Source organism: Coturnix japonica, chromosome 1 (assembly GCF_054131305.1).
Source record: "Coturnix japonica strain WE chromosome 1, WE-NBRP24, whole genome shotgun sequence".
Taxonomy (NCBI): domain Eukaryota; kingdom Metazoa; phylum Chordata; class Aves; order Galliformes; family Phasianidae; genus Coturnix; species Coturnix japonica.
In genome coordinates, this window is record NC_140663.1 from 178,303,190 (window position 1) to 178,324,950 (window position 21,761).

Here is a 21,761-nt window from a genome sequence, read left to right on the forward strand (position 1 = left end):
AGTGATGGATAAAATGGGTTTCATGGCGCTGCAGCACCGGGTGGAAACCTCCCTGGGAAGCTGCTGAGCTGATGCCAAGCTGCATCTCCATTCATGTGGTTTCTCCCACCTGTTTGCTGCTGCCTTTAGACACCTCCTGGCCAACAGAAGACACAATGTGTCACCAAGGCATCTCCCTTTCCAAGCTCCACTTTCACTACCAGACAAAAGCTGCCTGCACAGGAGCAGGAAACATGAAGGTTTGCATTTCCAGTTGTAGGTAAAAGGATCTGGGAGAAGTTTGACTCGGTTTTCCTGACCGTGAGTTGATGGTGCCTAACAAAGGAGTCTCTTCAAATCGAGGATTTCAGTAAATCACAACAACTGTCACCTTCACAATGAGGATCTGTGCCCACAACCACACAACAGATGCTGGCAGCCCGGAGCAAGCTGCAAATGAGAACAAAACCAGTCAAAAAGATCGAGTTTAGCTGGAGCACTCATCTGCCTGAGTTATTTTTGCTTTCTAAATGATACGCTACATACTGCCACACTAGAAATATGCTGCCATCCAAAGCCATTCCAGGTTATTTTTAAGGGCTTTTTAAATTTATTTTTTTTTTTTTACTAAATGCTTCCCAAATGTATCTAAGTTGATGCAAAACTGACTGCGTGGTCAGGTACTTCAAAATGATTTCTCATCCACAACCAGCACTCACTTTAAAGCCATTCCCCCTTGTCCTATCACTGCCCACCCTCACAAAGTTCCGCCTCCTTTTATTCACTCCCTTCAAGTACTGGATGCCCACAATGAGGTCTCATTGCAGCCTTCTCTTCTCCAAGCTAAACCAGCTCAGTTCCCTCAATCTTTCCTCATAGCAGAGCTGCTCCAGCCCCATGCCCATCTTAGTGGCCTCCTCTGGACCCACACCAAGAGCTCTGCATCATTCTTGTACTGGGGATCCCAGGCCTGGACACAGTACTCAAGGGGTCCATGTGCTGCCCATCTGTGGTTCATGTTCATAAGCAGTTGCACTTTAGTTACAGCCCTGGGTAAACTCAGAGCAATGTAGGTGTCCATCAGTGCTTTGTCCTCACTCCCTAATGCAGATGGGAGCAAGTGTGTGCAATCCCTGCACTGAGGCTGCTCTGAACAGCGCTAGCTCTCATTAAATCGCTCAAGATTTTATTGATTCTATCTCTGGTAAATAAAGTGCAGATTAAAACATCTGCAGGGAGCACCCAGTGTCTCACTTGGGATTCAGCACTGAGCCTGAATCACATGCGGGTGTACAGGAGCTGAGCCCTGCACACACTGCACAACATCCTCCATCCCACACGTTGCCTGAGCCCTGTCCAAATGTTTGGAAGAGATTGTCAGCCCTGCAAAATACGCTTGGAGTCACTGTGCAGGCGTGGGGAAACACGTCTGGCTGATGGATGACGCCGTCTGAGGCCGCTGGCAACGAGCTCTTGCTGTTTGGGTGAGTCAGCACCGCTGAGCTTCATCTGCTCATTGCAGCCTTCCTAATGTGGGAGAAGAATTCGGGAGCATCAAGGAAGGTGCCATAACGTGAACATCTGCGGTGCCTTCTATTGGCACAGCTGGTTGTTTGCATTCTTCTAGCAGAAGTGTTCTTCAGAATGTGGGATTCTCGTTTCGCTTTGTAGCTTCTCTTTTCAGAGGACTCGCTGTATGCAGTGCTTCCTCATTGTTCTCAGCCCCTTATTTGCCTGCAGCTCAAGATGTCATTAAACCACTGTTAGACAAACTGCAGGTGAGAGGAAGCCTGACTGTGACCGGAGCTTTATTTGGGAAGAGCCAGCAGAACTGAAATCACAGTATGATAGAATGGCCTGGGTTGCAAAGGACCACGATGATCATCCAGCTCCAACCCCCTGCTGTGTGCAGGGTCACCAACCAGCAGCCCAGGCTGCCCAGAGCCACATCCAGCCTGGCCTTGAACGCCTGCAGGGATGGGGCATCCACAGCCTCCTTGGGCAACCTGTGAACAGTGCGTCACCACCCTCAGGGTGAAAAACTTCCTCTAAGATCCAACCTGAACCTCCCCTGTCTCACTTTAAATCCATTCCCCCTTGTCCTATCACTGCCCACCCTCACAAACAGCCGTTCCCCCTCCTGTTTATACACTCCCTTCAAGTACTGGATGCCCACAATGAGGTCTCATTGCATCCTACTGTTGGAAAAGCTGCCCTAAATTCATCCTGTGTGGTGCTGTGTGTTATATCAGATAGTCTGCCCTGCTCTTTGCAATTCAAAAGGAGCTCTTAGGGGCCCAGCTGTCATCAGCACCTCTTAATTTTTGCTAATAAACATAATGGGACTGCACTGAAAGTCATTGCTAATGCGTCTTTTTAAAAGCCTCTTACTTCTATCAATTATCTTTTAATTTGGGATGTCTTACTCTTTGCTGTCACTGCTCGCTGTCTATCATCTGTTGGTATTAAAGCTGATATTCCCTGAGTTCTTCCTTTCCTTTTCCTCCCCCAACCCCCATCACCCCCAGCTTCATGAGCAGACACCAACAAATGCCCCTCCATGCCCGTGGTGTTGGGGCACTGCCATAGGAGCTGCCACAATGCCAAGATGAGAGTTCCAATGGCAGTTCCTTCTCTCATTGCCCCTGCACTGAGCTTCCACCATCCCCATCCCTCTGTGTGTGCACCTTGGGGTGGAACTGAGCAGCTCCTCAGCCAGGCCAGAGGCCACCCAGCATCCCAGCAACAGCCCCACAGTGGCACTTTGTCTGCTGCAGGCAGACAAGAAGCTCTATTGAGGAAGGAACAAGGAGGATCTTATCCTAAAAGAGTCACAGCAGCAAGTTTAAGAAAGCAAATGTACTCGGTCTCATTGAAAGCCACACGTTTGCCTACAGCGGCTCTGTGCGAAATGGAAACATTTGGTTTATCAGTTCTCATGAAGGATTCCCAAGTGATGCAGCATCACTCAGGCATGGCTGCAGCCCTCTGCTCTGTTCCATTGATGGTCAATGTAGTCAAGCTTGCATAATCATAGCAGTTCTGTGCTGCCAGCGTCAGTAGTTGGGTTCCTGCGGCCAAAAAGAGTTTTATAGATCCACATGGTGAATTTGGGGCCATGAATTGTGGCACAGCTTGTCCTCAGCTGCCGGCAGATGTTGCCATAGAACCTTAGAGACGTGAAGATTGGAAGAGACCAACTGCCAGCAGAGGTTGGAATGAGCAAGAATGAGTGAATGAATGAATGAACCAGTGGATGAATGAGTGGTGCACGTGGTCTGAGATGAGCAGGAGGTCTGACCGTACTGTTTTAAGGTGTTTCAGGGGGTTTTCTCTAAGGAGAACTTCAGGGCTGTCAGAGCGGATGGAGGGTGGCTGAGCTTTGCTGTGGGCAGCACTGGAGGAACTGGGCAGGGCAATGGGAAACCCATAGCCACAAACTCACACTTGTGCTGACTCAATGTGCTGGGAATGAGCCATTCAGCATCAGATTCCTGTGCTAAGTCTTGTTTATGTGTCTGCCCAAAAGGAGGGACCTGAAATGGGGATTTTATTGGAGTATCTTCACTTGGTTGTTGTTGGAGGTGCCTATGGCCATTGGTCCCAATGCTCTGTGCAAGCAGCGTCTGCCCTGTGCAACAACCATCCCTGCCTGTGTTACAGCTCAATTTTCTGCTCTCCAAAGTTATTGATTTTTTTTGAGGTTTGCAAAGTGCAGTGCAGAGACTGAGCAGTAAAACGAGCATTAATAATTAAAACTGAACTGCTTTTCCCAGTCTCTCCCCTGCTGTGCTCTTCCAAGCAAGGTCTCCATCCTGAGAGCAACAGCTTCATGAATTCCCTATGGAACAAGCGAAGCTTCCCATCTCCGTGTAGGGACAAAGAGGCAGCCTCATCTCATTGCTTCTGAGAGCTGAAGGAGTGCATGGATTGTGGTGTCTCTGGCACATTGGGGCATTTATCTTGCACTGCTCCCAGCTTTGAGTTTGCTCGGAAGTGTTGTCCATGGTATTGGCTGTGCGGGGGATGGTCACACACAGAGCATTTAAGTGTGCAGTGAGATCATAGCGATGGGACCTTCATTAATGCATCTCAGCAGGAACTTAAACATATGAAAAAGAAGAGAGATGAACCCACGTGATATTTGTTTATTCAAACTAAACACAAATTGCTTCTTTACAGTTCAGATTTTACCCATTGGTTATAGAATCATAGAATTACCCAGGTTAGAAAAGACCTTGAAGATCATCAAGTCCAACCGCAGCCTAACCAGAACCCTATAACCATAGTACCCTATAACCATAGGACCCTATAACCATAGTACCCTATAACCACAGCCTAACCAGAACCCTAACTCTAACAACCCTCCACTAAATCATATCCCTGAGCACCACATCCAAACAGCTCTTAAACACAACCAGGGATGGCGATTCAGCCACTTCCCTGTTCAGCCTATTCCAGTACCTAACTACCTTTTATGTAAAGAAGTTCTTCCTAATATCCAACCTAAACTTGCCCTGGCGTAACTTGGGGCCATTTCCCCTCGTCCTGTCACTGTTATCGCTGATAGAAGAGCAGAAATGGTTCCTTAGGCACCTCTTAGCTGAATATGTCTCTCCTTCTTTCTACAGAGCATTCAGAAGCTGGCTAGCCAGTACTTGAAGAAGGACTGGCTCGGAATGAAAGCTGATGAACGACCTGATTATAGGTAATTTAACAGTTGGGTTTCTTCAAATAACCATCTTTATCTTCTCAATTTGTGTCATTATTTTTCCCGACAATGAAACGCTGCTCTTCAATGATTTATATGCATTGCTGTTCAAAAGGAAGCTTTGTTTTCTTCTGAAGTTTTGTAACAGCCTTAAATAACTGTTTGTAATGTGGATAATTTGGGGAGATTGGAAAAACAAATGGCACAACCAGATAACAGCCGTAATTGTGCATATTAAGTTTGAGGAAGCTGGTGAAGGAATAGATGTGTATTTTATGAAATAGATTTAAGGTCAGCACAAAGTGCCACTGTTAGGCAGAGCAGCACACTGTCAGCATAACACCTGAGCTCCTTATCCTCTTCCAACCCACTGCTTCTGTTTCCTTCCTGCAGGAGCATGTACTCCGTTTGGAAATCACTCCTGGAAGGCACGATGCAGGTGGCTCAATCCCGACTCAATATCTGCGAGAACTATAAGAACTTGATTTCAGAACCAGCCAGGACTGTAAGGTGCTTCAAGGAACAGCAGCTGAAAAAGGTAAGTGCCCTTTCTTGGGGCTGTTTATTTAGGAAATCAGAAGTATTTTACTGTGGTGCTTCTAAGGCAGCTGGGCACTTCTCGGTCTCTTTAGGTGCGTGTCATAGGGGGAAATAGCTGTGTAGGAACAGAGCTTTGGGATGAGAGCTGAGAATTGAGCTCAGAAGTGAGAGCTTTAGGCATGGTGAATGTTATCTCTGCATGTCTGACATCACACAGTGGCTGTCCCAATGAAGTGCTGTGGCAGTGACAGGTGTGAGTGGATTCCTGTTGGAATGGGTGCTGGCCACCACGTCCATGGGCAACCCATTGCATTGCCTGTCCGCCCTCTGGGAGAAGAAATGTTTCCTGATGTCCAACTTGAATCTTCATACAGTCTTCCAGCCACTCTGCCCCATGCCTGTAGCCCATGCCTGGGGTTGTCATGGCCAAAGAACATAACCCAGCACTGGTTCTTGTTGAACTCCATCCCATTGGCCTCAGCCCAGTGATCAGCCTGTCCAGATTCCTCTATAGTGCCTTCCTACCCCCATGCAGATCAGCACTTCCCCCCATCACGGTGCCATCTGCAAACATACCGAGGGTGCACTCAGTGCCCTCCTCAGATCATCAGTTGGGTCATACCATAAGTATATTGTCCTGCACTCCTGGCAGTCTATGTAATATTTCCTTTCTGGAGGAAAAAAATCACCTTTATTAAAGTTGTTCCTTTATCGGGCTGGGGAATTTTATAGTTCTCTGAAGCTTTCCAGGCAGAACCATCTACAATCTGTACTATCTTGATTTAGTAAATAATTTTCACTTTCCTTCCTTTTCACACGCTGGTTGTTCAGAGAGTTTATGGGTCGGTAGTAGAAATGGAGGCTTTAAATTCTCCTTTAAATTTAGAGAAGTGACACAGCTTCCCTTTTTCTTGCGTTTTTTGAACTATTGGATGGATTGTTGCTGTTATCAGGGCAGGACTTTTGGTGCAAAGGTTGTGATTGCATCAGATAACATCATGCCTTTCCTGCAGTGTGGAATAGCCATCCACCTGGCGCTGTTCATTTTCCTTCACAACCAAAGCATTGTTTCATACACAGCAATCCGTCACGCATTCCTGTGGGTTTCCAGAAAGATACGTTCTGTATTATACTAAATCCTGATAAAACCTAATTGAAATTTAAATGTGGAGTCGGTGCAATCACTCTGGAATGGTCAAACTTTGAGCAGCCTGGATGCTGTGCAAAGCGGAGTCCCCTTCCGCTGTTGCAGTGGGTTGAGCGACTTGATGTGCTGTCAACTTAGGGCTACTACTGGAGCAGCTCTCCTATGGGGAAAGGATGAGGAAACTGGGCTTGTTGAGCTTGGAGAAGAGAAGGCTGCGGGGAGACCTCATTGTGGGCATCCAGCACTTGAAGGGAGCGTATAAATAGGAGGGGGAACGGCTGTTGGTGAGGGTGGGCAGTGATAGGACAAGTGGGAATGGATTTAAAGTGAGACAGGGGAGGTTTAGGTTGGATCTTAGGAGGAAGTTTTTCCCCCAGAGGGTGGTGACGCACTGGAACAGGTTGCCCAAGGAGGCTGTGGATGCCCCATCCCTGCAGGCATTCAAGGCCAGGCTGGATGTGGCTCTGGGCAGCCTGGGCTGCTGGTTGGTGACCCTGCACACAGCAGGGGGTTGAAACTACATGATCATCATGGTCCTTTGAAACCCAGGCCATTCTATCATTCTGTGATAGAATGTTTTCCAAATGGCAGCATTACCAACAGGGGCTATCTGATATTTTAATTTTTGGATGCCAGCAGGAAGCTTAAGGGATCCAAGTACTGACTGATGCAGCAAAACCCCACTCCTATGAAAATGATTTCCTCTGTCCGGTATATGCAGGTTGTTCTGCCTTTTGTTTTCCTCCCCTGCACTCAAAGATTTCCAACAAAAGCTCAGTTTGCCCTTCACATTTCTGATCTTGCACGCGCAAAATAATGGTTTTAATGGGAACTCGTATTTAGCAGCCAGTGAGAAGATGAGCAGAGTTGTGCAGGGAGAAGGTGAACAATTTCTGGCAGAAGGATGAGTTTATTACAGGTGACTGGGGGTGGAATTGGGGCTGTGGGTGAATGAGAGCACCCAGCAGCAGGGTGGGCACATCCTGGGCCCTGGGGGTCCCTTCCCATGGAGGGGTCGGGGCTGGGGGTTGTGTGGTACAGGTGGGATTTGGGGCTGTGCTTGGAAGGGTGGCTGTGTCCTCACACTTGAGGCCATGTCCCTAAAATGGCAGCTCGTGTTGTCAACAAAAATGCTGTGTGTACTTGAGCTGCGTTGGGTTAGAGAAGGTCATTACTCATCTATTTCAACGCTGACAATTCCCTTCTGGGGGGAGGTCATACCTCCTTTCCCACCCATGTCTGAGATAGATAAAGGGTTTGGAGAACTGATAAATTCAGTCTTTTTCTGCTGTTCCTTTGACTTCTCTATTCTGATACTGTCTGGTTGTGTTGTGTTCATGGAAAGGGATGGGATTATTTTTTACCTCTTCAGTGGCCCAAAGGTTTTCTTTTTACATGACACTGATTTCTGATAGAACCCAATCAGAGCTCGATAATGTCATCAAATTCTTGGTTCTATTGTGCTGTTGTCTTCTCCACATTGAGTTTTGTGTTTCATTATAGATAATAGAGAAGGAAAGGGGGAGCGTTTTTCATCTCACCTCTGGTGAATTGCCTCTGGATTTTTCCCCATTGTATTCCAGTCATCTCAACCAATTATCTCATCAAAAGCTTTCAGAACTTTTATGTTTAATTTGTGAGTTCTCGCTGAATTTGAGTAGTTAAACAGCAGTTGAAGCAAAGGAAGATGATTTTATGTTCAGATTGGCTTGAAAAGAAAGGCACGGATAATGGACCAGGATTGACTTGGAGACCTCCTTGTGTAGGATGCAGTGTAATGAAGAGCAGTAAAATGGTGACGGTGGTATTTGCATGCAAGCAATGCTCATGTTTTGTTTCCTGAACGTTTCTTTCAGTACGTGGACCAGCTGACACGGATCCAAGCAGAGTTACAAGAGACAGTAAAAGATTTAGCCAAAGGCAAGAAGAAATATTTTGAGACTGAACAGATGGCTCAAGCAGTGCGGGAGAAAGCTGATATCGAGGCCAAGTATGTTTTTATAATAGCATATGTATAAATAATTGCGTGCGTATAAACCAGATTTATCTCTGTCTTCGTTTTTACACCCGATATTCGTTTAGAAGAGAGATAATTGCTTTCAATTAGCTTCTTCTGATTCATTTTCTAACCTCCTTTTGGAGTGAGGATGGGCAACATCTTCTGCCTCAAAAAGTTGAGGCTTTGTAATTGTGCTCCTTCATGCACAACTACACAAGAGGTCGATTCCTCTTGCTTCATGAAAGCAAGTCGAGCAGGGGAGGCAGGCAACCATCATGGCTGTGCAAGGACCTGCAGCTTTTAAACAGAGGACAAAGAGGGAAATGTTTGGCCTGTGGTTTTGTATGAAAGGTGTAAGACTAATATCTTGGCTTTTTCTCTTGTTTTCAGGTCCAAACTTAGTCTTTTTCAGTCAAGGATAAGCTTGCAAAAGGCAAGTGTAAAGGTGAGTTCTTACTTACTGTCAGAGTGTTCTGAAGCTGTTTCGCCAGGTGTGTGGCTCTTCTAGTGCTCACTGCAGGATTACATATGGCCCAATGTACAAGGAAGTTTTCTTTCAGTGGGAGTCATAACTGTGCTTTAAGAACCATGTGTGAAATGTTGGCTTAAGAACCATGTTTGAATGGGCTCCATCAGCAGAGGGGTGGCCAGCAGGGACAGGCAGGGGATTGTCCCTCTCTGCTCTGCCCTCATGAGGCCCCATCTGCAGTGCTGCATCCATGTGTGGGGCTCTTAATACAAGACAGGGAGCTGTTGGAGAGGGTGCAGAGGAGGCCACAAAGATGCTCAGAGGGCTGCAGCACCTCCCATACAAAGACAGGCTGAGGGAGCTGGGCTTGTTCAGCATGGAGAAGAGAAGGCTGCGGGGTGACCTCATTGCAGCCTGCCAGGACCTGAAGGGAGCCTATAAACAGAAGAGGAGTCAACTCTTTACAAGCGTAGATAACAGCAGGACAAGGGGAAATGGTTTGGAATTGAAGGAGGGCAGATTGAGGTTGGATGTCAGGGGGAAGCTGTTTACAGAGAGTGGTGAGGTGCTGGAACAGCTGCCCAGAGAGGCTGTGGATGCCCCATCCATCCCTGGAGGTGTTCAAGGCCAGCTTGGATGGGGCCCTGGGCAGCCTGGGCTGGTATCAATGTGGAGGTTGGTGGCCCTGCCTGTGGTGGGGGGTTGGAGCTTCGTGATCCTTGAGGTCCCTTCCAACCCAAACCATTCTATGATCTATGATTCTATGAAATGTCAAACTGGATGAGAGAAACAAAAATGAAATCCCCTTCCCATTACCAACATTAAGCTGTTAGTCCTTTTACGTTCTTGCTATATTAGTATACATATGTACACATCTTAATCTACTGTTAATACTTATTCAGTCACTCACTTCTCATTAGTACCTGTCCTTTACCTTCTGTTTCTTGTCGCAGTTAAAAGCACGACGATCGGAGTGCAATTCCAAGGCTATCCATGCACGGAATGATTATCTTCTCACTCTAGCAGCTGCTAATGCACACCAAGACCGCTACTACCAAACAGACTTGGTGAACATTATGAAGGTAAGGGAGCTCAGCTCTGTGTGGGAGATGGGACGTGCGAAAATCTGGACAACAAAATTAAGGATGTACAAGACCCAGCGTTGCTTTGCAGCAGCGCTGCTGGTTTGCCCACATACTGCACCAGCTGTGAGCAGTGCCATGGGTCGTGCAGTGGTGTGCAGTAGTCTTGGAAACAGTAATCAGGTACCAAAGCCAAGCAGCTGCCTAAGCTCAAAGAAAGGAACCAGGATTTGAAAACTCAGACTTGGATTTCCTCATTTCACTTCTTCAGTGGTGTATCGAATGACTGGGTTTTGTGTCTGTCTGATCAGAGCTCTTCTTTCTGGTGTAGCTGATGGACACGTGGCTATGGACGCTGTTGGTTTGAAAGCATTAAGCTCAGAGAGGGTCACGTCACTGGCTGTTCCCACCCGTGGCAGCTTGATGTGCCCAGCTTTGCAGGTACTTGGACTCCTGGCAGGCTAAGGAGGTTCAAATACAATTGCTCACAGTGTTTTCACACCCTCTTAAATTTACTGAAATATGCTCTATTTTTATAACTGAGAGCAATTGTAATATTGGTGGGACCAGCTACGTGAAGCTAAGTGAGACTTTATGTCGTTGCATTCCATGCATTGGCATTTTCAAAGCTTATATGGATTTATCTATGAACTGTTTCATGGCGATGCAGTCAGGCACAGCAATTTACTCCTTTGTGAGCTGCATTTCAAATGGCTTTACCGAAGAATTTAACACCTCCCTGTGCTGCAGTTATTGGGTAGACTTCCTCAGCTGGGACAAGGGCTGCAGGTTGTGACAAATCACTGCGTTAACAAGGTGCTTTTTTATACTGGAAGAAGAAATATATGAATCTGAAATCCAGGTAACTGAATTAGCATCGTGGAATGCTAATGAAGTCTGGGGTCTCCAGTGCAGCTGGAGCATCTGACCACACTGATTTACATGTTCAGATGTGATGCTTTAGCATGGACCTTTCTATTATGGAGTTGTTATGGTGGCCGCGTTGCTGCTATCAGTCATATCTGTGGTGCAGTCAGTACTCCTGTTTGAACTCCTCAGGGCTGTCTGTATTTGTGAATGCCTTCCATTTTCTCCTTATGCCATTCAGATTGTATCAGCGCTTGTTATCTGATGACCTGGAGGTAAATCCTTTATTTGAATCATATTTCAGAATATTACTTCTTTGATAGAGGAACCTTTGGGCTTGAAAAGGAGTGGGACCCAATGGCCTTTAGGGGTCCCTTCCAATACCTGCCATTCTGTGGTTCGGTGACGCTGCTGCATCCTTGGCTTTCTGGCTCTGAACATCAGCTCCTTGTGGTGCTTTACAAGCAGCAACACCCAGTGAAAGTTCACCCCTCTTTTAACAGGTGGTAGCTGCTAAAACAGGGTGTAAAAGGGTCTGGGGTGCAGTGCTGGGGGATGGGATGGGTCAGTGTGGAACAGAGGAGCTCAAGGGAGACCTCACGGCTCTACAGCTCCTGGAAGGTTGTGGTGAGGGGGGGGTCAGCCTCTGCTCCTGCATAACAGGGATAAGATGAGATGTGATGGCCTCATGTTGTGCCATGTTGGGTATTTGTGAAAATCCCTTCTCCAAAAGAGTGATGATGCAGTGACACAGCTGCCCAGGGGGTGAGAGGGGGGGTCACCATCCCTGGGGGTGTTCAGAGCTGTAGGGATGTGGCACTGGGGGACGTGGGCAGTGGGCACAGCGGGGTGGGTTGGGGTTGGGCTGGTGATCTTGGAGGGCTTCTCCAACCTCGATGATCTTATGGATGTATGATCCTCTGAAAAGAGCAAACATGAAGAAGCAGAAAGGTGACATTTCTGCAATGACAGAGCTGCTCTGTGTGGAACAACGTGCTTGGAAAATACACGTAGGGCTGGAGATGCTCTCTTGCTCAGAGTCTGATAGAGGCCGGTGCTGTTCCTGTTCACTGGCACTGACTCAGAGCTGCTGCTGTTGTGCTGTCCTGTGACAAATGAATCACAAGTCCCTTTGTTTTGTGTAATGGGCACCAAATGGACGTTTTCCTTGGCAGAATTCCCGGTGACATCCAGCTTCTGATCATCTGCTGTATTTAGAGTGTGTTATTTTGGTGTGCAGCGTGTATATGCAGACACAAAATGATGCTCTGCACCGTGTTTGTAAGGATGAAAGGCCGCCCAGAGCCACATCCAGCCTGGCCTTGAATGCCTGCAGGGATGGGGCATCCACAGCCTCCTTGGGCAACCTGTGCCAGTGCGTCACCACCCTCTGGGTGTAAAACTTCCTCCTAAGATCCAACCTAAACCTCCCCTGTCTCACTTTCAAACCATTCCCCCTTGTCCTATCACTGCCCACCCTCACAAACAGCCGTTCCCCCTCCTGTTTATACCCTCCTTTCAAGTACTGGATGCCCACAATGAGGTCTCCCCGCAGCCTTCTCTTCTCCAAGCTAAACCAGCCCAGTTCCCTCAACCTTTCCTCATAGCAGAGCAGCTCCAGCCCCTATGACCATCTCAGTGGCCTCCTCTGGTCCCGCTCCAAGAGCTCCACATCCTTCCTTTGCTGGAGGCCCCAGGCCTGGACTCAGTACTGCAGATGGGGTGATCTTCAAAGACAATGTGCCTTGAGATTGCTTTGTGTGCCACACATACGGTCACCATTGGACCTGAACAACCCCTGATTCTCCTAGGTGGGTACTTAATCCTTAACACAGCACTGATGTGACAGTCACATCATGGGGCTGTTAATAGACAGCAGTGCATTTTCACAAGCAGCTTTGCTAAAGCCTTCAATCCAGCAAGGAGCACACAGTGACAGCAAGCAGGGCTAATTCATGCTTCTTTACTCTGATTGTACTCCATGATGTGCTCCATGCAGCCACCTTGGTGCTGGAGCACTGAGTTAAAGCAGTGCTGTGACAGTGCTCTGCTCTGGGTTTCTTTTTGTGGTTTCACTAAGCTTTTCTGTATTGTTATGAGTGTCAGTTGTGCCATCTGGCTTTTCTGTACTTTCCCATTCGCTTGACATGAGGAAGTGCAGTTGTTTAATTTGGTTCTGGCTCTTGATCTGAGTTTTCGCAGTTTAAATAGAAACTAATTCTACATCATTTCACTGAGCAGGTCCTTACCTTTGTGACAGCGCCGAGCCACGTGACCGCATTGCTTTGTTACCATGATGGATCTGCTGTTAGACATACAGGCCGTGTTTGCCTTTCTCACGTCTTTGCCTGTTGTCAGGTATTGTCTTAAAGGGTTCTGAGAGGGAGAAACCAGGCTGGCTCCCAAAGCTTGTGCTGCTGGTCACATGGATTGACGTCAGTAATGGTGAGCAGGGGGATGTCCAGTGAGCACCGTGCATGTAGTACACAATAGCTGGGATGGCTCAACATAGCAGAAGGGAACAAGAGCTGTAGGATATCCCAATGGGAACGACCCACAGGGATCACTGAGCACAACCCCACACTGCACCCCCAGGCCCTGACCCTATGTCAACTTAGGGCTACTATTGGAGCAGCTCTCCTATAGGGAAAGGATGAGGGAACTGGGCTGGTTTAGTTTGGAGAAGAGAAGGCTGTGGGGAGACCTCATTGTGGGCATCCAGTACTTGAAGGGAGGGTATAAACAGGAGGGGGAACGGCTGTTTGTGAGGGTGGGCAGTGACAGGACAAGGGGGAATGGTTTAAAGTGAGACAGGGGAGGTTTAGGTTGGATCTTAGGGGGAAGTTTTACACTCAGAGGGTGGTGACGCACTGGAACAGGTTGCCCAAGGAGGCTGTGGATGCCCCATCCCTGCAGGCATTCAAGGCCAGGCTGAGACCTTTTATGAAGCGGAGCCAACAGCTGTGCTTCCAACACAGTCATCCTCTGCTTATGGGGCACTTGCAGTGGCTGTTTATAACAAATGTAAACACAGACTCCAGATGTTATGTGGACAAATGGGAATCATCCGCATCCAGTGATGTTCATAGAAGTGACCCAACGCTGAGGACTTAGAATGGCAGAATGGCCTGGGTTGAAACAGACCACGATGATCATGTAGTTCCAACCCCCTGCTGTGTGCAGGGTCACCAACCAGCAGCCCAGGCTGCCCAGAGCCACATCCAGCCTGGCCTTGAATGCCTGCAGGGATGGGGCATCCACAGCCTCCTTGGGCAACATGTTCCAGTGCATCACCACCCTCTGGGGGAAAAACGTCCTCCTAAGGTCCAACCTAAACCTCCGAGCATCTTAGTGACCCTCTACCCAGAAATGTGTGGCTCTGGTGGGCTTTAAAAGCAAGTTGGCATCTTAGTGAGAGGTCTTAAATTGCTTCAGGAATGTTATCCTCACAATGGCTGCCCTGAATAAATGGGAGCATTTCCATGAGGGCCTGTGCAGCTCCAGAGCCAGCCGTGCCCGCGTTATCACACTGAGAAATCATGTTACACACTCATGATTGTTTTATGCTTCTTCGAGTGATTTAGAAGCACCCGGGGAACTATTTGCTGTTCTAAAATAATTCTGATGTCAGAAGGGTTTGGGTTTCCTTCTCTAAATGGACTCTGCACACCCAGCATTAGCTGTTCTGTGCTCCTGCTGGCCTCCCTTTCCGACTCATAGGGAATAGCTGTGTGTGAGAGAGCTATTGTTTCACTTCCTGCTCCTGCCAACTGCCAGCCACAAATATTTTGTAATTACAATTAAGCCGGCCGTAGATTGCCTTATCTCTGCTATCAGATGGGCACAGGAGCTTTCCTGCAGGGCCGGGCAGTGAGCGTGCGTTGCTTTCTCCTCTTCATTCCTATGAATGAAGGACGACAATGGGCAGCTGTGCAGCAGATGATGATGGGATTCCAGCTGATACCAACTGGGGTTTCCCAATGTCTGCTGCCACGCTGCTTCCCTTCCCAGGGCATCAATCCGTGGGCACCTGTGCACAGAGATCATTCAACTGTGGGGAAATTAATCGCATTAATAAGGCCGTGCTTGCAAGGTGATTACGCATCCGCATCGCTTGGTGAATAATTGATGGAAAATGGTGCCCTCTTGTTTAGGCTTCCCTTTAAAATGCTCACACATCACCCTTATGGACTGTTACCTTTGGAAAGCAGCAGCTCCCAGTAGCTGCTCTCTTAAATTAACAAACCTAATTGCAGGTAGGAGCTGAGCAAACATACACAGGGAAGGCTTCCGACTGCAAACCACCTGCCCTGCTCTCACCCTGGTGCTCAGGGGTTGGGATATAGGCAGGGACATTGCTCACCAGTCACTGCCACGGGCAAAACAGGCTCAGCAGAGGGAGATTAATGTAATTTATTGCCTATTGCTCACATATAAGAGCAACGAGAGCTAAAGCTGGGAGCACTCGTGGCTCAGCTCTGCCAGCAGTGAGTTGGAGCCGTGGGGCAATGCTGAGTTCTTCCCCTTGGGGCCGCCCTGCAGCCCCATCATTGCAAAGCCTTGCTATGTCAACCTGATACAGCACTTCTGGTGGTGATTTATGTATGTCTTATATGTATATATTATGAACCATGGCAACTCACACAATTAGGTTAAAGCAATCATAATTTTTCATGGGATAATAAAACACTTTCTTGAATGATGCTGATGATAACAGTGTAGTGAGATTTGAGTTCTGCTTCTGAGGGGTATTTCCTGCAGAGGAGGCTGCACAGGAGTCACACAATAAAGAGAAAGGAGTACTCATGATCATATTATAGAACTATCATAGAATGGCCTGGGTTGCAAAGGCCCACAGTGCTCATCCAGCTCCAACCCCCTGCTATGTGCAGGGTCACCAATCATCAGCCCAACCCTTGTGCCCAACAACTGTCCCTAAACTATAGGGAACAGGTCAGCTCAAGGCTTTTAGTGTCCCCAAACTCAGAGTTATGAGTCCCATATGAGTTGAAGAGTCCCATAAATCACAGTTAGGGAAGCCCTGAAAGAAAACCCGACACTGACGTGATTCAAAGGTATTGAAAGAAAATGTGTTGGCTTGACAACATCCCGATGTGTGGTTATCATCTTTGGAGAAGCTGCTGTGGAAAACAGCTTTCTGATTTAATCTAATGAGCAGCAGAAACGCTTCTATTAATCACTGCTCTTGATGAAACGCTTCAGTGCTCTGTATTAGATCTTGGCTATAATGGTTTAATTTAATCTCATATAATGTAATGGATGACTATTCGATTGAGTAAGGATTGGAAAATATGCTGGAGTCCCAACAAAAGGTGGATAAAAAGAAGTACAGATGATTATAGTGCGTTCTTTATGGTATGCATTTGTGAACTGAAGAATCTGAGAGTGGTTTGGGTTGGAAGGGACCTCAAGGATCACGAAGCTCCAACCCCCCACCACAGGCAGGGCCACCAACCTCCACATTGATACCAGCCCAGGCTGCCCAGGGCCCCATCCAAGCTGGCCTTGAACACCTCCAGGGATGGAAGCAGAGTTCAGGCTTCAGATCACAGTGCCATGGTGCCGTGGGACTGCTCTGCTGCTCAGCAGGAAGGAGCTGACTGCGGTACGTCAGCAGATCCGTGCTTACTGCAGGCATTGCTTCTCAAAACACTTACGCTGCTTTGATCACGGGTTTGTTGGTAATTTCTGTACCAGAGTTGTGTTCTGTTGACAAACACCCGCAGACGTGATTCACTTTTATGTTGGGATGTCGTGATGATGAAGAAGCGAGCGATGCTGCAGCGACTGGAGGGATGAGAAAACTAACAGATCTCAGCAACAAGCTGCTCTTCTGTGCCAGGAGCAGGGGATGCCTGGAGGAAATCACCAGCAGGAAGGCACTCGGTATTTATAAGGCAAAATGGCTTTGGAATGGGGTTTCCTGCCCTCCCTTTTACTCACAGTGTCATGTACATGCTGCTGCCATCCAAGAAGCTGCTGCCATGCTGGGGATGCACCTCTCCGAGACCCAAAGGATGCTTCAACTGAGCTTCTGCTGTATAATGGGAAGAGGTTTAAAGTGGTGTTTAGGAATATAGAGGAAGAAAACCAGTCCTTGTTCTGAATGGTTTACAGGTTGTACAGTGGGGCTTCCAATGGGAATGGGAATAGGGCGGTGGCGTAATTGAATTGTAGTTGTTCAATTGGCTGCTTAAAATAGATGGAAGAAGGCGCCCGGTGATACAGATCTCCCTTATTATTTGGGGGTTTTGTTTTGATTGCTGAGCAGGGAAATGGGCCCTGTTGCTGTGATGCCATACCATTGGGATGACAGATAACATCAAAACGTATTGGTCCGCAGACACAATGATTTTTGGTCGGTTCCTCTACAACTTCTGCTTATCTTTCCATGCCCAGCCTGCAGGCAGGGAGGAGCAGGTCTGGACCCAAGTTTGGCCTCTTCCCTCCACCCGTGCGAGGAAATGCTTTGCCTTCAGCATCATTGTACCAGGGACATGGCAACCCCAAAGCCAGAGGGATACAGAGCTGTCAGAGCATCCAGAGGAGAACTGCAGACATGGGGAAGGGTCTGGAGGGCAAAGTGGGTGAGGAGCAGCTGGAGTCCATTGGGCTGTTTGGCCTCAAGCACAGGGGGCAGAGGGGAGGTTCATGGTAGCCCTACAGCCCCTTATGGCCCTACAGCCCCTCATGGCTGTACAGCCCTCAAGGCCCTACAGCATCTCATGGCCCTACAGCCCCTCAAGGCCCTACAGCCCTCAAGGCCCTACAGCATCTCATGGCCATACAGCCCTCAAAGCCCTACAGCATCTCATGGCCCTACAGCCTCTTGTGGCCCTACAGCCCCTCATGGCCCTACAGCCCCTCAAGGTCCTACAGCATCTCATGGCCTTACAGCCCTCAAGGCCCTACAGCCCCTCATGGCTCTACAGCCCTCAAGGCCCTACAGCCCTTCATGGTCCTACAGCTCCTCATGGCTCTACAGCCCTCATGGCCCTACAGCCCCTCATGGCTCTACAGCCCTCATGGCCCTACAGCCCTTCATGGTCCTACAGCCCCTCATGGCTCTACAGCCCTCAAGGCCCTACAGCCCCTCATGGACCTACAACCATGGCCAATTTGAATGCAGTGAAGTGATTGGATTCTGCTGAGATTCAGGAAGAACTGAGTATTATTCAATCTATCTATTCAATCTATTCAATCTTAATTCAACCAATACAAGCTGGGGGATGGAAGGATTGAGTGCAGCCCTGCTGAGAGTCCTTGGGGTTCTAGTGGATGGAAGCTGTACATGAGACAGCACTGTGCCCATACAGCTGGCACCACTGGGCTGCACCAAAGCAGCCAGCAGGTCAGGGTATGCCTCGTATGGCACTAGCTGTAATAACTTCAGTCCTGGCAGCTCTCATTTGTTATTTAAGGATTTCATCACAGCCAAAGCACTGTTAATTAATGGCAGGAGGGAGGCTGTGCTGCACTTCTGCTGCACTGACAGATCTGTGCACTGTGATACTTCAGCAGGCTTTTCTTCCACAGTGTGAAGTTGTTCCAAAGGAGCTGCAGGGAGAAGTTGCAGGGAACAAGCAGACATTGAGATGGGATTCCTCTCCCCTTCATACAGAATCATAGAATGGGTTGGGTTGGAAGGGACCTCAAGGATCATGAAGCTCCAACCCCCCACTACAAGCAGGGCCACCAACCTCCACATTGATACCAGCCCAGGCTGCCCAGGGCCCCATCCAAGCTGGCCTTGAACACCTCCAGGGATGGACGGGGCATCCACAGCCTCTCTGCTTTTTAAACCAATCGGTTATAACTACATTGCCAAGCTGAAACTGTTTATTTCCATTTATTAGCAGAGATAAAGCTCCAATGCAGTGTTTGGTCTGAAAAGCTTCAGGGACGGAATTACTCGATCCCAAAAACCTGCAGGTCGCATTTGGGGCAATGAAGTTTATAAATGCACTGTTTGTGTCCTCTGGAAGTGCACTATGGGGCTGCTGTTGGAGCAGTGTGTGTTTGATGCGAAGATAAAGGCACTTGCAGTGGGATTTCTTAACTTTGCTGTTAATTGTGATAATTACAGTGAGGATTTAACGTTATAAAAGCACATGGAGTGTCAAGGGTAAAAACCTCAGGATGGGATTATAGACCATAAACCATGGCAGAATGGTTTGGGTTGGGAGGGACCTTGCAGCTCACCCAGTCCCAAGCCCTATGGGACACCTCCCATAGCCCAGGCTGCTCACAGCCCCATCCAGCCTGGCTTTGAATGCAGGGGCCATCCACAGCCTCAAAGGGCAACTTGTGCCAGCATCTCACCACCCTCACAATGAAGGAATTTCTTCCCAATCTCTGCTCTAAATCAACCCTCTCCCAGTTTAAAACCTTTTCCCCTTGTCTCATCTCAAGCTACCCTTATAATAAGCCCCTCCAGGTCCTGGTAGGTCACTATAACATCTCCTTGGAGCCTTCTCTTCTCCAGTCTGCACAGCCCCGGCTCTCTCAGCCTGTCCTCATAGTGGAGGACCCACAGGCAGGACCACGAACCTCCAGGTCTGGTACATAGAATCATAGAATGGCTTGTATTGGAAGAGACCCCAAGGAAACCTGCCTTTAATATGTGACATTAAATGGACTCGTCAGCTACTTGAGAGCTGGTGTTTGTTCAGCACACAGCTTGCACTAGACCTCCGCATAACCTTGATTGTGCACTGTGGTTTTAGGGCTCTTATTACAACAGGGCTTCTCCATTTGAACTCCAGTGTCGTCCTCAGGGAGTTTTGAATCTGACACCATATTTTTGCTCAGCATTTGGCATTCCATGGCGTGCCATAAGCAAGCACTGGGTGAGGAGCATCCTGCAGTGCCACCTGGAGCACCTCTGGGCTGGTGGCTTCACGTGGCTCTTTGGATCCCATCACTTGTGTCCCATCACAGCATCTCCCCAAACCTGAGCTGAGCTCTCAGCTGTGGCTGCCTTACACAGTTGGGTGGTGATGGTGTAACCCAGCGTGGGGCTGTTGCGGTGCTCTGTGGTGCCATCTAATGGAAATAAGCACTGCTGGTCCTCCCTGTCAAAGTGAAATATGTCTGTGTGTCACCATCTGAGGCTGCTCCAGGAAGGTGATTGTGTCTTGAAAGCATTCAGATGGGCATTTAGAAAGTGAAACTGTTAATAAATAGGCACAGGATGTCCAAGAGTGGTGGGGTCCCCCCCACAGGTGTTCTGGAGCAGTGAGTTGTGCTGGTACATGGTGGGATGGGATGGGATGGGATGGGCCTGGGGATCTTGGAGGTCATCTCTGACCTTTGTGATTCCATGTGTACCATTTAGGTACTGGAATAGGCTCCCCAGGAGGTGATTGAATTGCCATCCCTGGGTGTGTTTAAGAGCTGTTTGGATGTGGTGCTCAGGGATATGATTTAGTGTAGGGCTTTTAGAGTTAAGTTACTGGTTAGGCTGCGGTTGGACTTGATGATCTTCAAGGTCTTTTCCAATCTGGGTAATTCTATGATTCCATGGCGTTATTACTCTGTACATCACGCTCTGAATTGCGTTGTGCTTTTCTTTAACGCGTTGCCTCTTCCTCCAGGCTCTGGATGGGAACGTCTACGATCACCTGAAGGATTATTTAATGGCACTCAGCAGGACTGAGCTCGAGACGTGCCAAGCCGTACAGAACACCTTCCAGTTTTTACTGGAGACTTCCAGCAGGGTAAGCTCGAGCTGAATGATTCTTTGTAACCGAATACTTAGGGCATATATAGGTTCCCAGACCTGCTTCCAAAATAATGACAAATACTGAAGGCTTATTATTTTTGCTTGCACCAGAGTGGGATTAAGTTTAAAGAAACGAGACACTTTTCCTGGGGAGACATTTTCCTATTGCCACCCAGACTGTGTTCTCATGCATTTACACAGCACTGGGTTTCTGGAGAGCAGCAACCAAGAGAAACTGCCACTGAGGGTCCTGAGCTGCGTAGGGTAAAGCAGCATTACTCATCCATGACATTCAAACCGTACCCAACTGCTTGGCTCATCGCTTAATAATTGATTGTCAGCATAGAAACAAAATATTGCAGCGTTCTGTCTTTTGAATTAAGAAAAGCAAACACGAGAGAGCAGCTGAATGTTGTCACGGTCGTGGTTTGTTTGCTTTGTCGAGCAGCCAGAATCAGAAATACGTGATCGCTTCCAGAATAATTTGGGTACTTCAATAATTCATGTGCTGGGCTAAAATAAATAAATAAATACTAATTGCCACTGAACACAAACGAGCTGCTTCGCTGTGGTCGTAATATTCCTTTGTATGGATCCGTGAACCACCTGCGCAGAAACAGAGCACCTTGTGTTGGAACAACGCTTGTAACACGTTCTGTGTTCAGCAGTGAGCGTGCTGGTTTGCACCGTGTGGGTTATACAGTGAGGGGGTCAAAATAGGCTGCTCTCAAGGCTGTCTTTGGATCATAGTTGGGAAGTGAAAGAGAAACACTGTTTTATCTTCTGTTGGTAAAGGCCTTCCAGTCATTTTGCTGTGCATCGCTCGTGTCAGCTCACATCACAGGATGGCAATTGTTTGAGTTGGATAGGATCTTTAAGACACTGCTCTTAAGACAGGGAGATGTTGGAGAGGGTCAAGAGGAGGGACACAAAGATGGTGAGAGGACCTCAAGGATCATGAAGCCCCCCACCACAGGCAGGGCCAACAACCTCCACATTGATACCAGCCCAGGCTGCCCAGGGCCCCATCCAAGCTGGCCTTGAACACCTCCAGGGATGGACGGGGCATCCACAGCCTCTCTGGGCAGCTGTTCCAGCACCTCACCACTCTCTGTAAACAACTTCCCCCTGACATCCAACCTCAATCTGCCCTCCTTCAACTCCAAACCATTTCCCCTTGTCCTGCTGTTATCTGCCCTTTCACAGAGTTGACTCCCCTCCT

The 21,761-nt window shown here is 48.2% G+C and overlaps 1 protein-coding gene across 2 annotated transcripts in view; it reads left to right on the forward strand.

The window, feature by feature from the left end:
- FCHSD2 (FCH and double SH3 domains 2) overlaps nt 1-21,761 on the forward strand; it is a 137,829-nt gene that overhangs the window by 40,443 nt on the left and 75,625 nt on the right. For both annotated transcript variants that reach the window (XM_085536670.1, XM_085536669.1), the window contains exons 4-9: nt 4,611-4,687; nt 5,084-5,228; nt 8,234-8,367; nt 8,767-8,821; nt 9,799-9,927; nt 20,412-20,534. In XM_085536670.1, the coding sequence (XP_085392796.1) occupies nt 4,611-4,687; nt 5,084-5,228; nt 8,234-8,367; nt 8,767-8,821; nt 9,799-9,927; nt 20,412-20,534 (663 nt within the window). The remainder of the gene's footprint in view (nt 1-4,610; nt 4,688-5,083; nt 5,229-8,233; nt 8,368-8,766; nt 8,822-9,798; nt 9,928-20,411; nt 20,535-21,761) is intronic.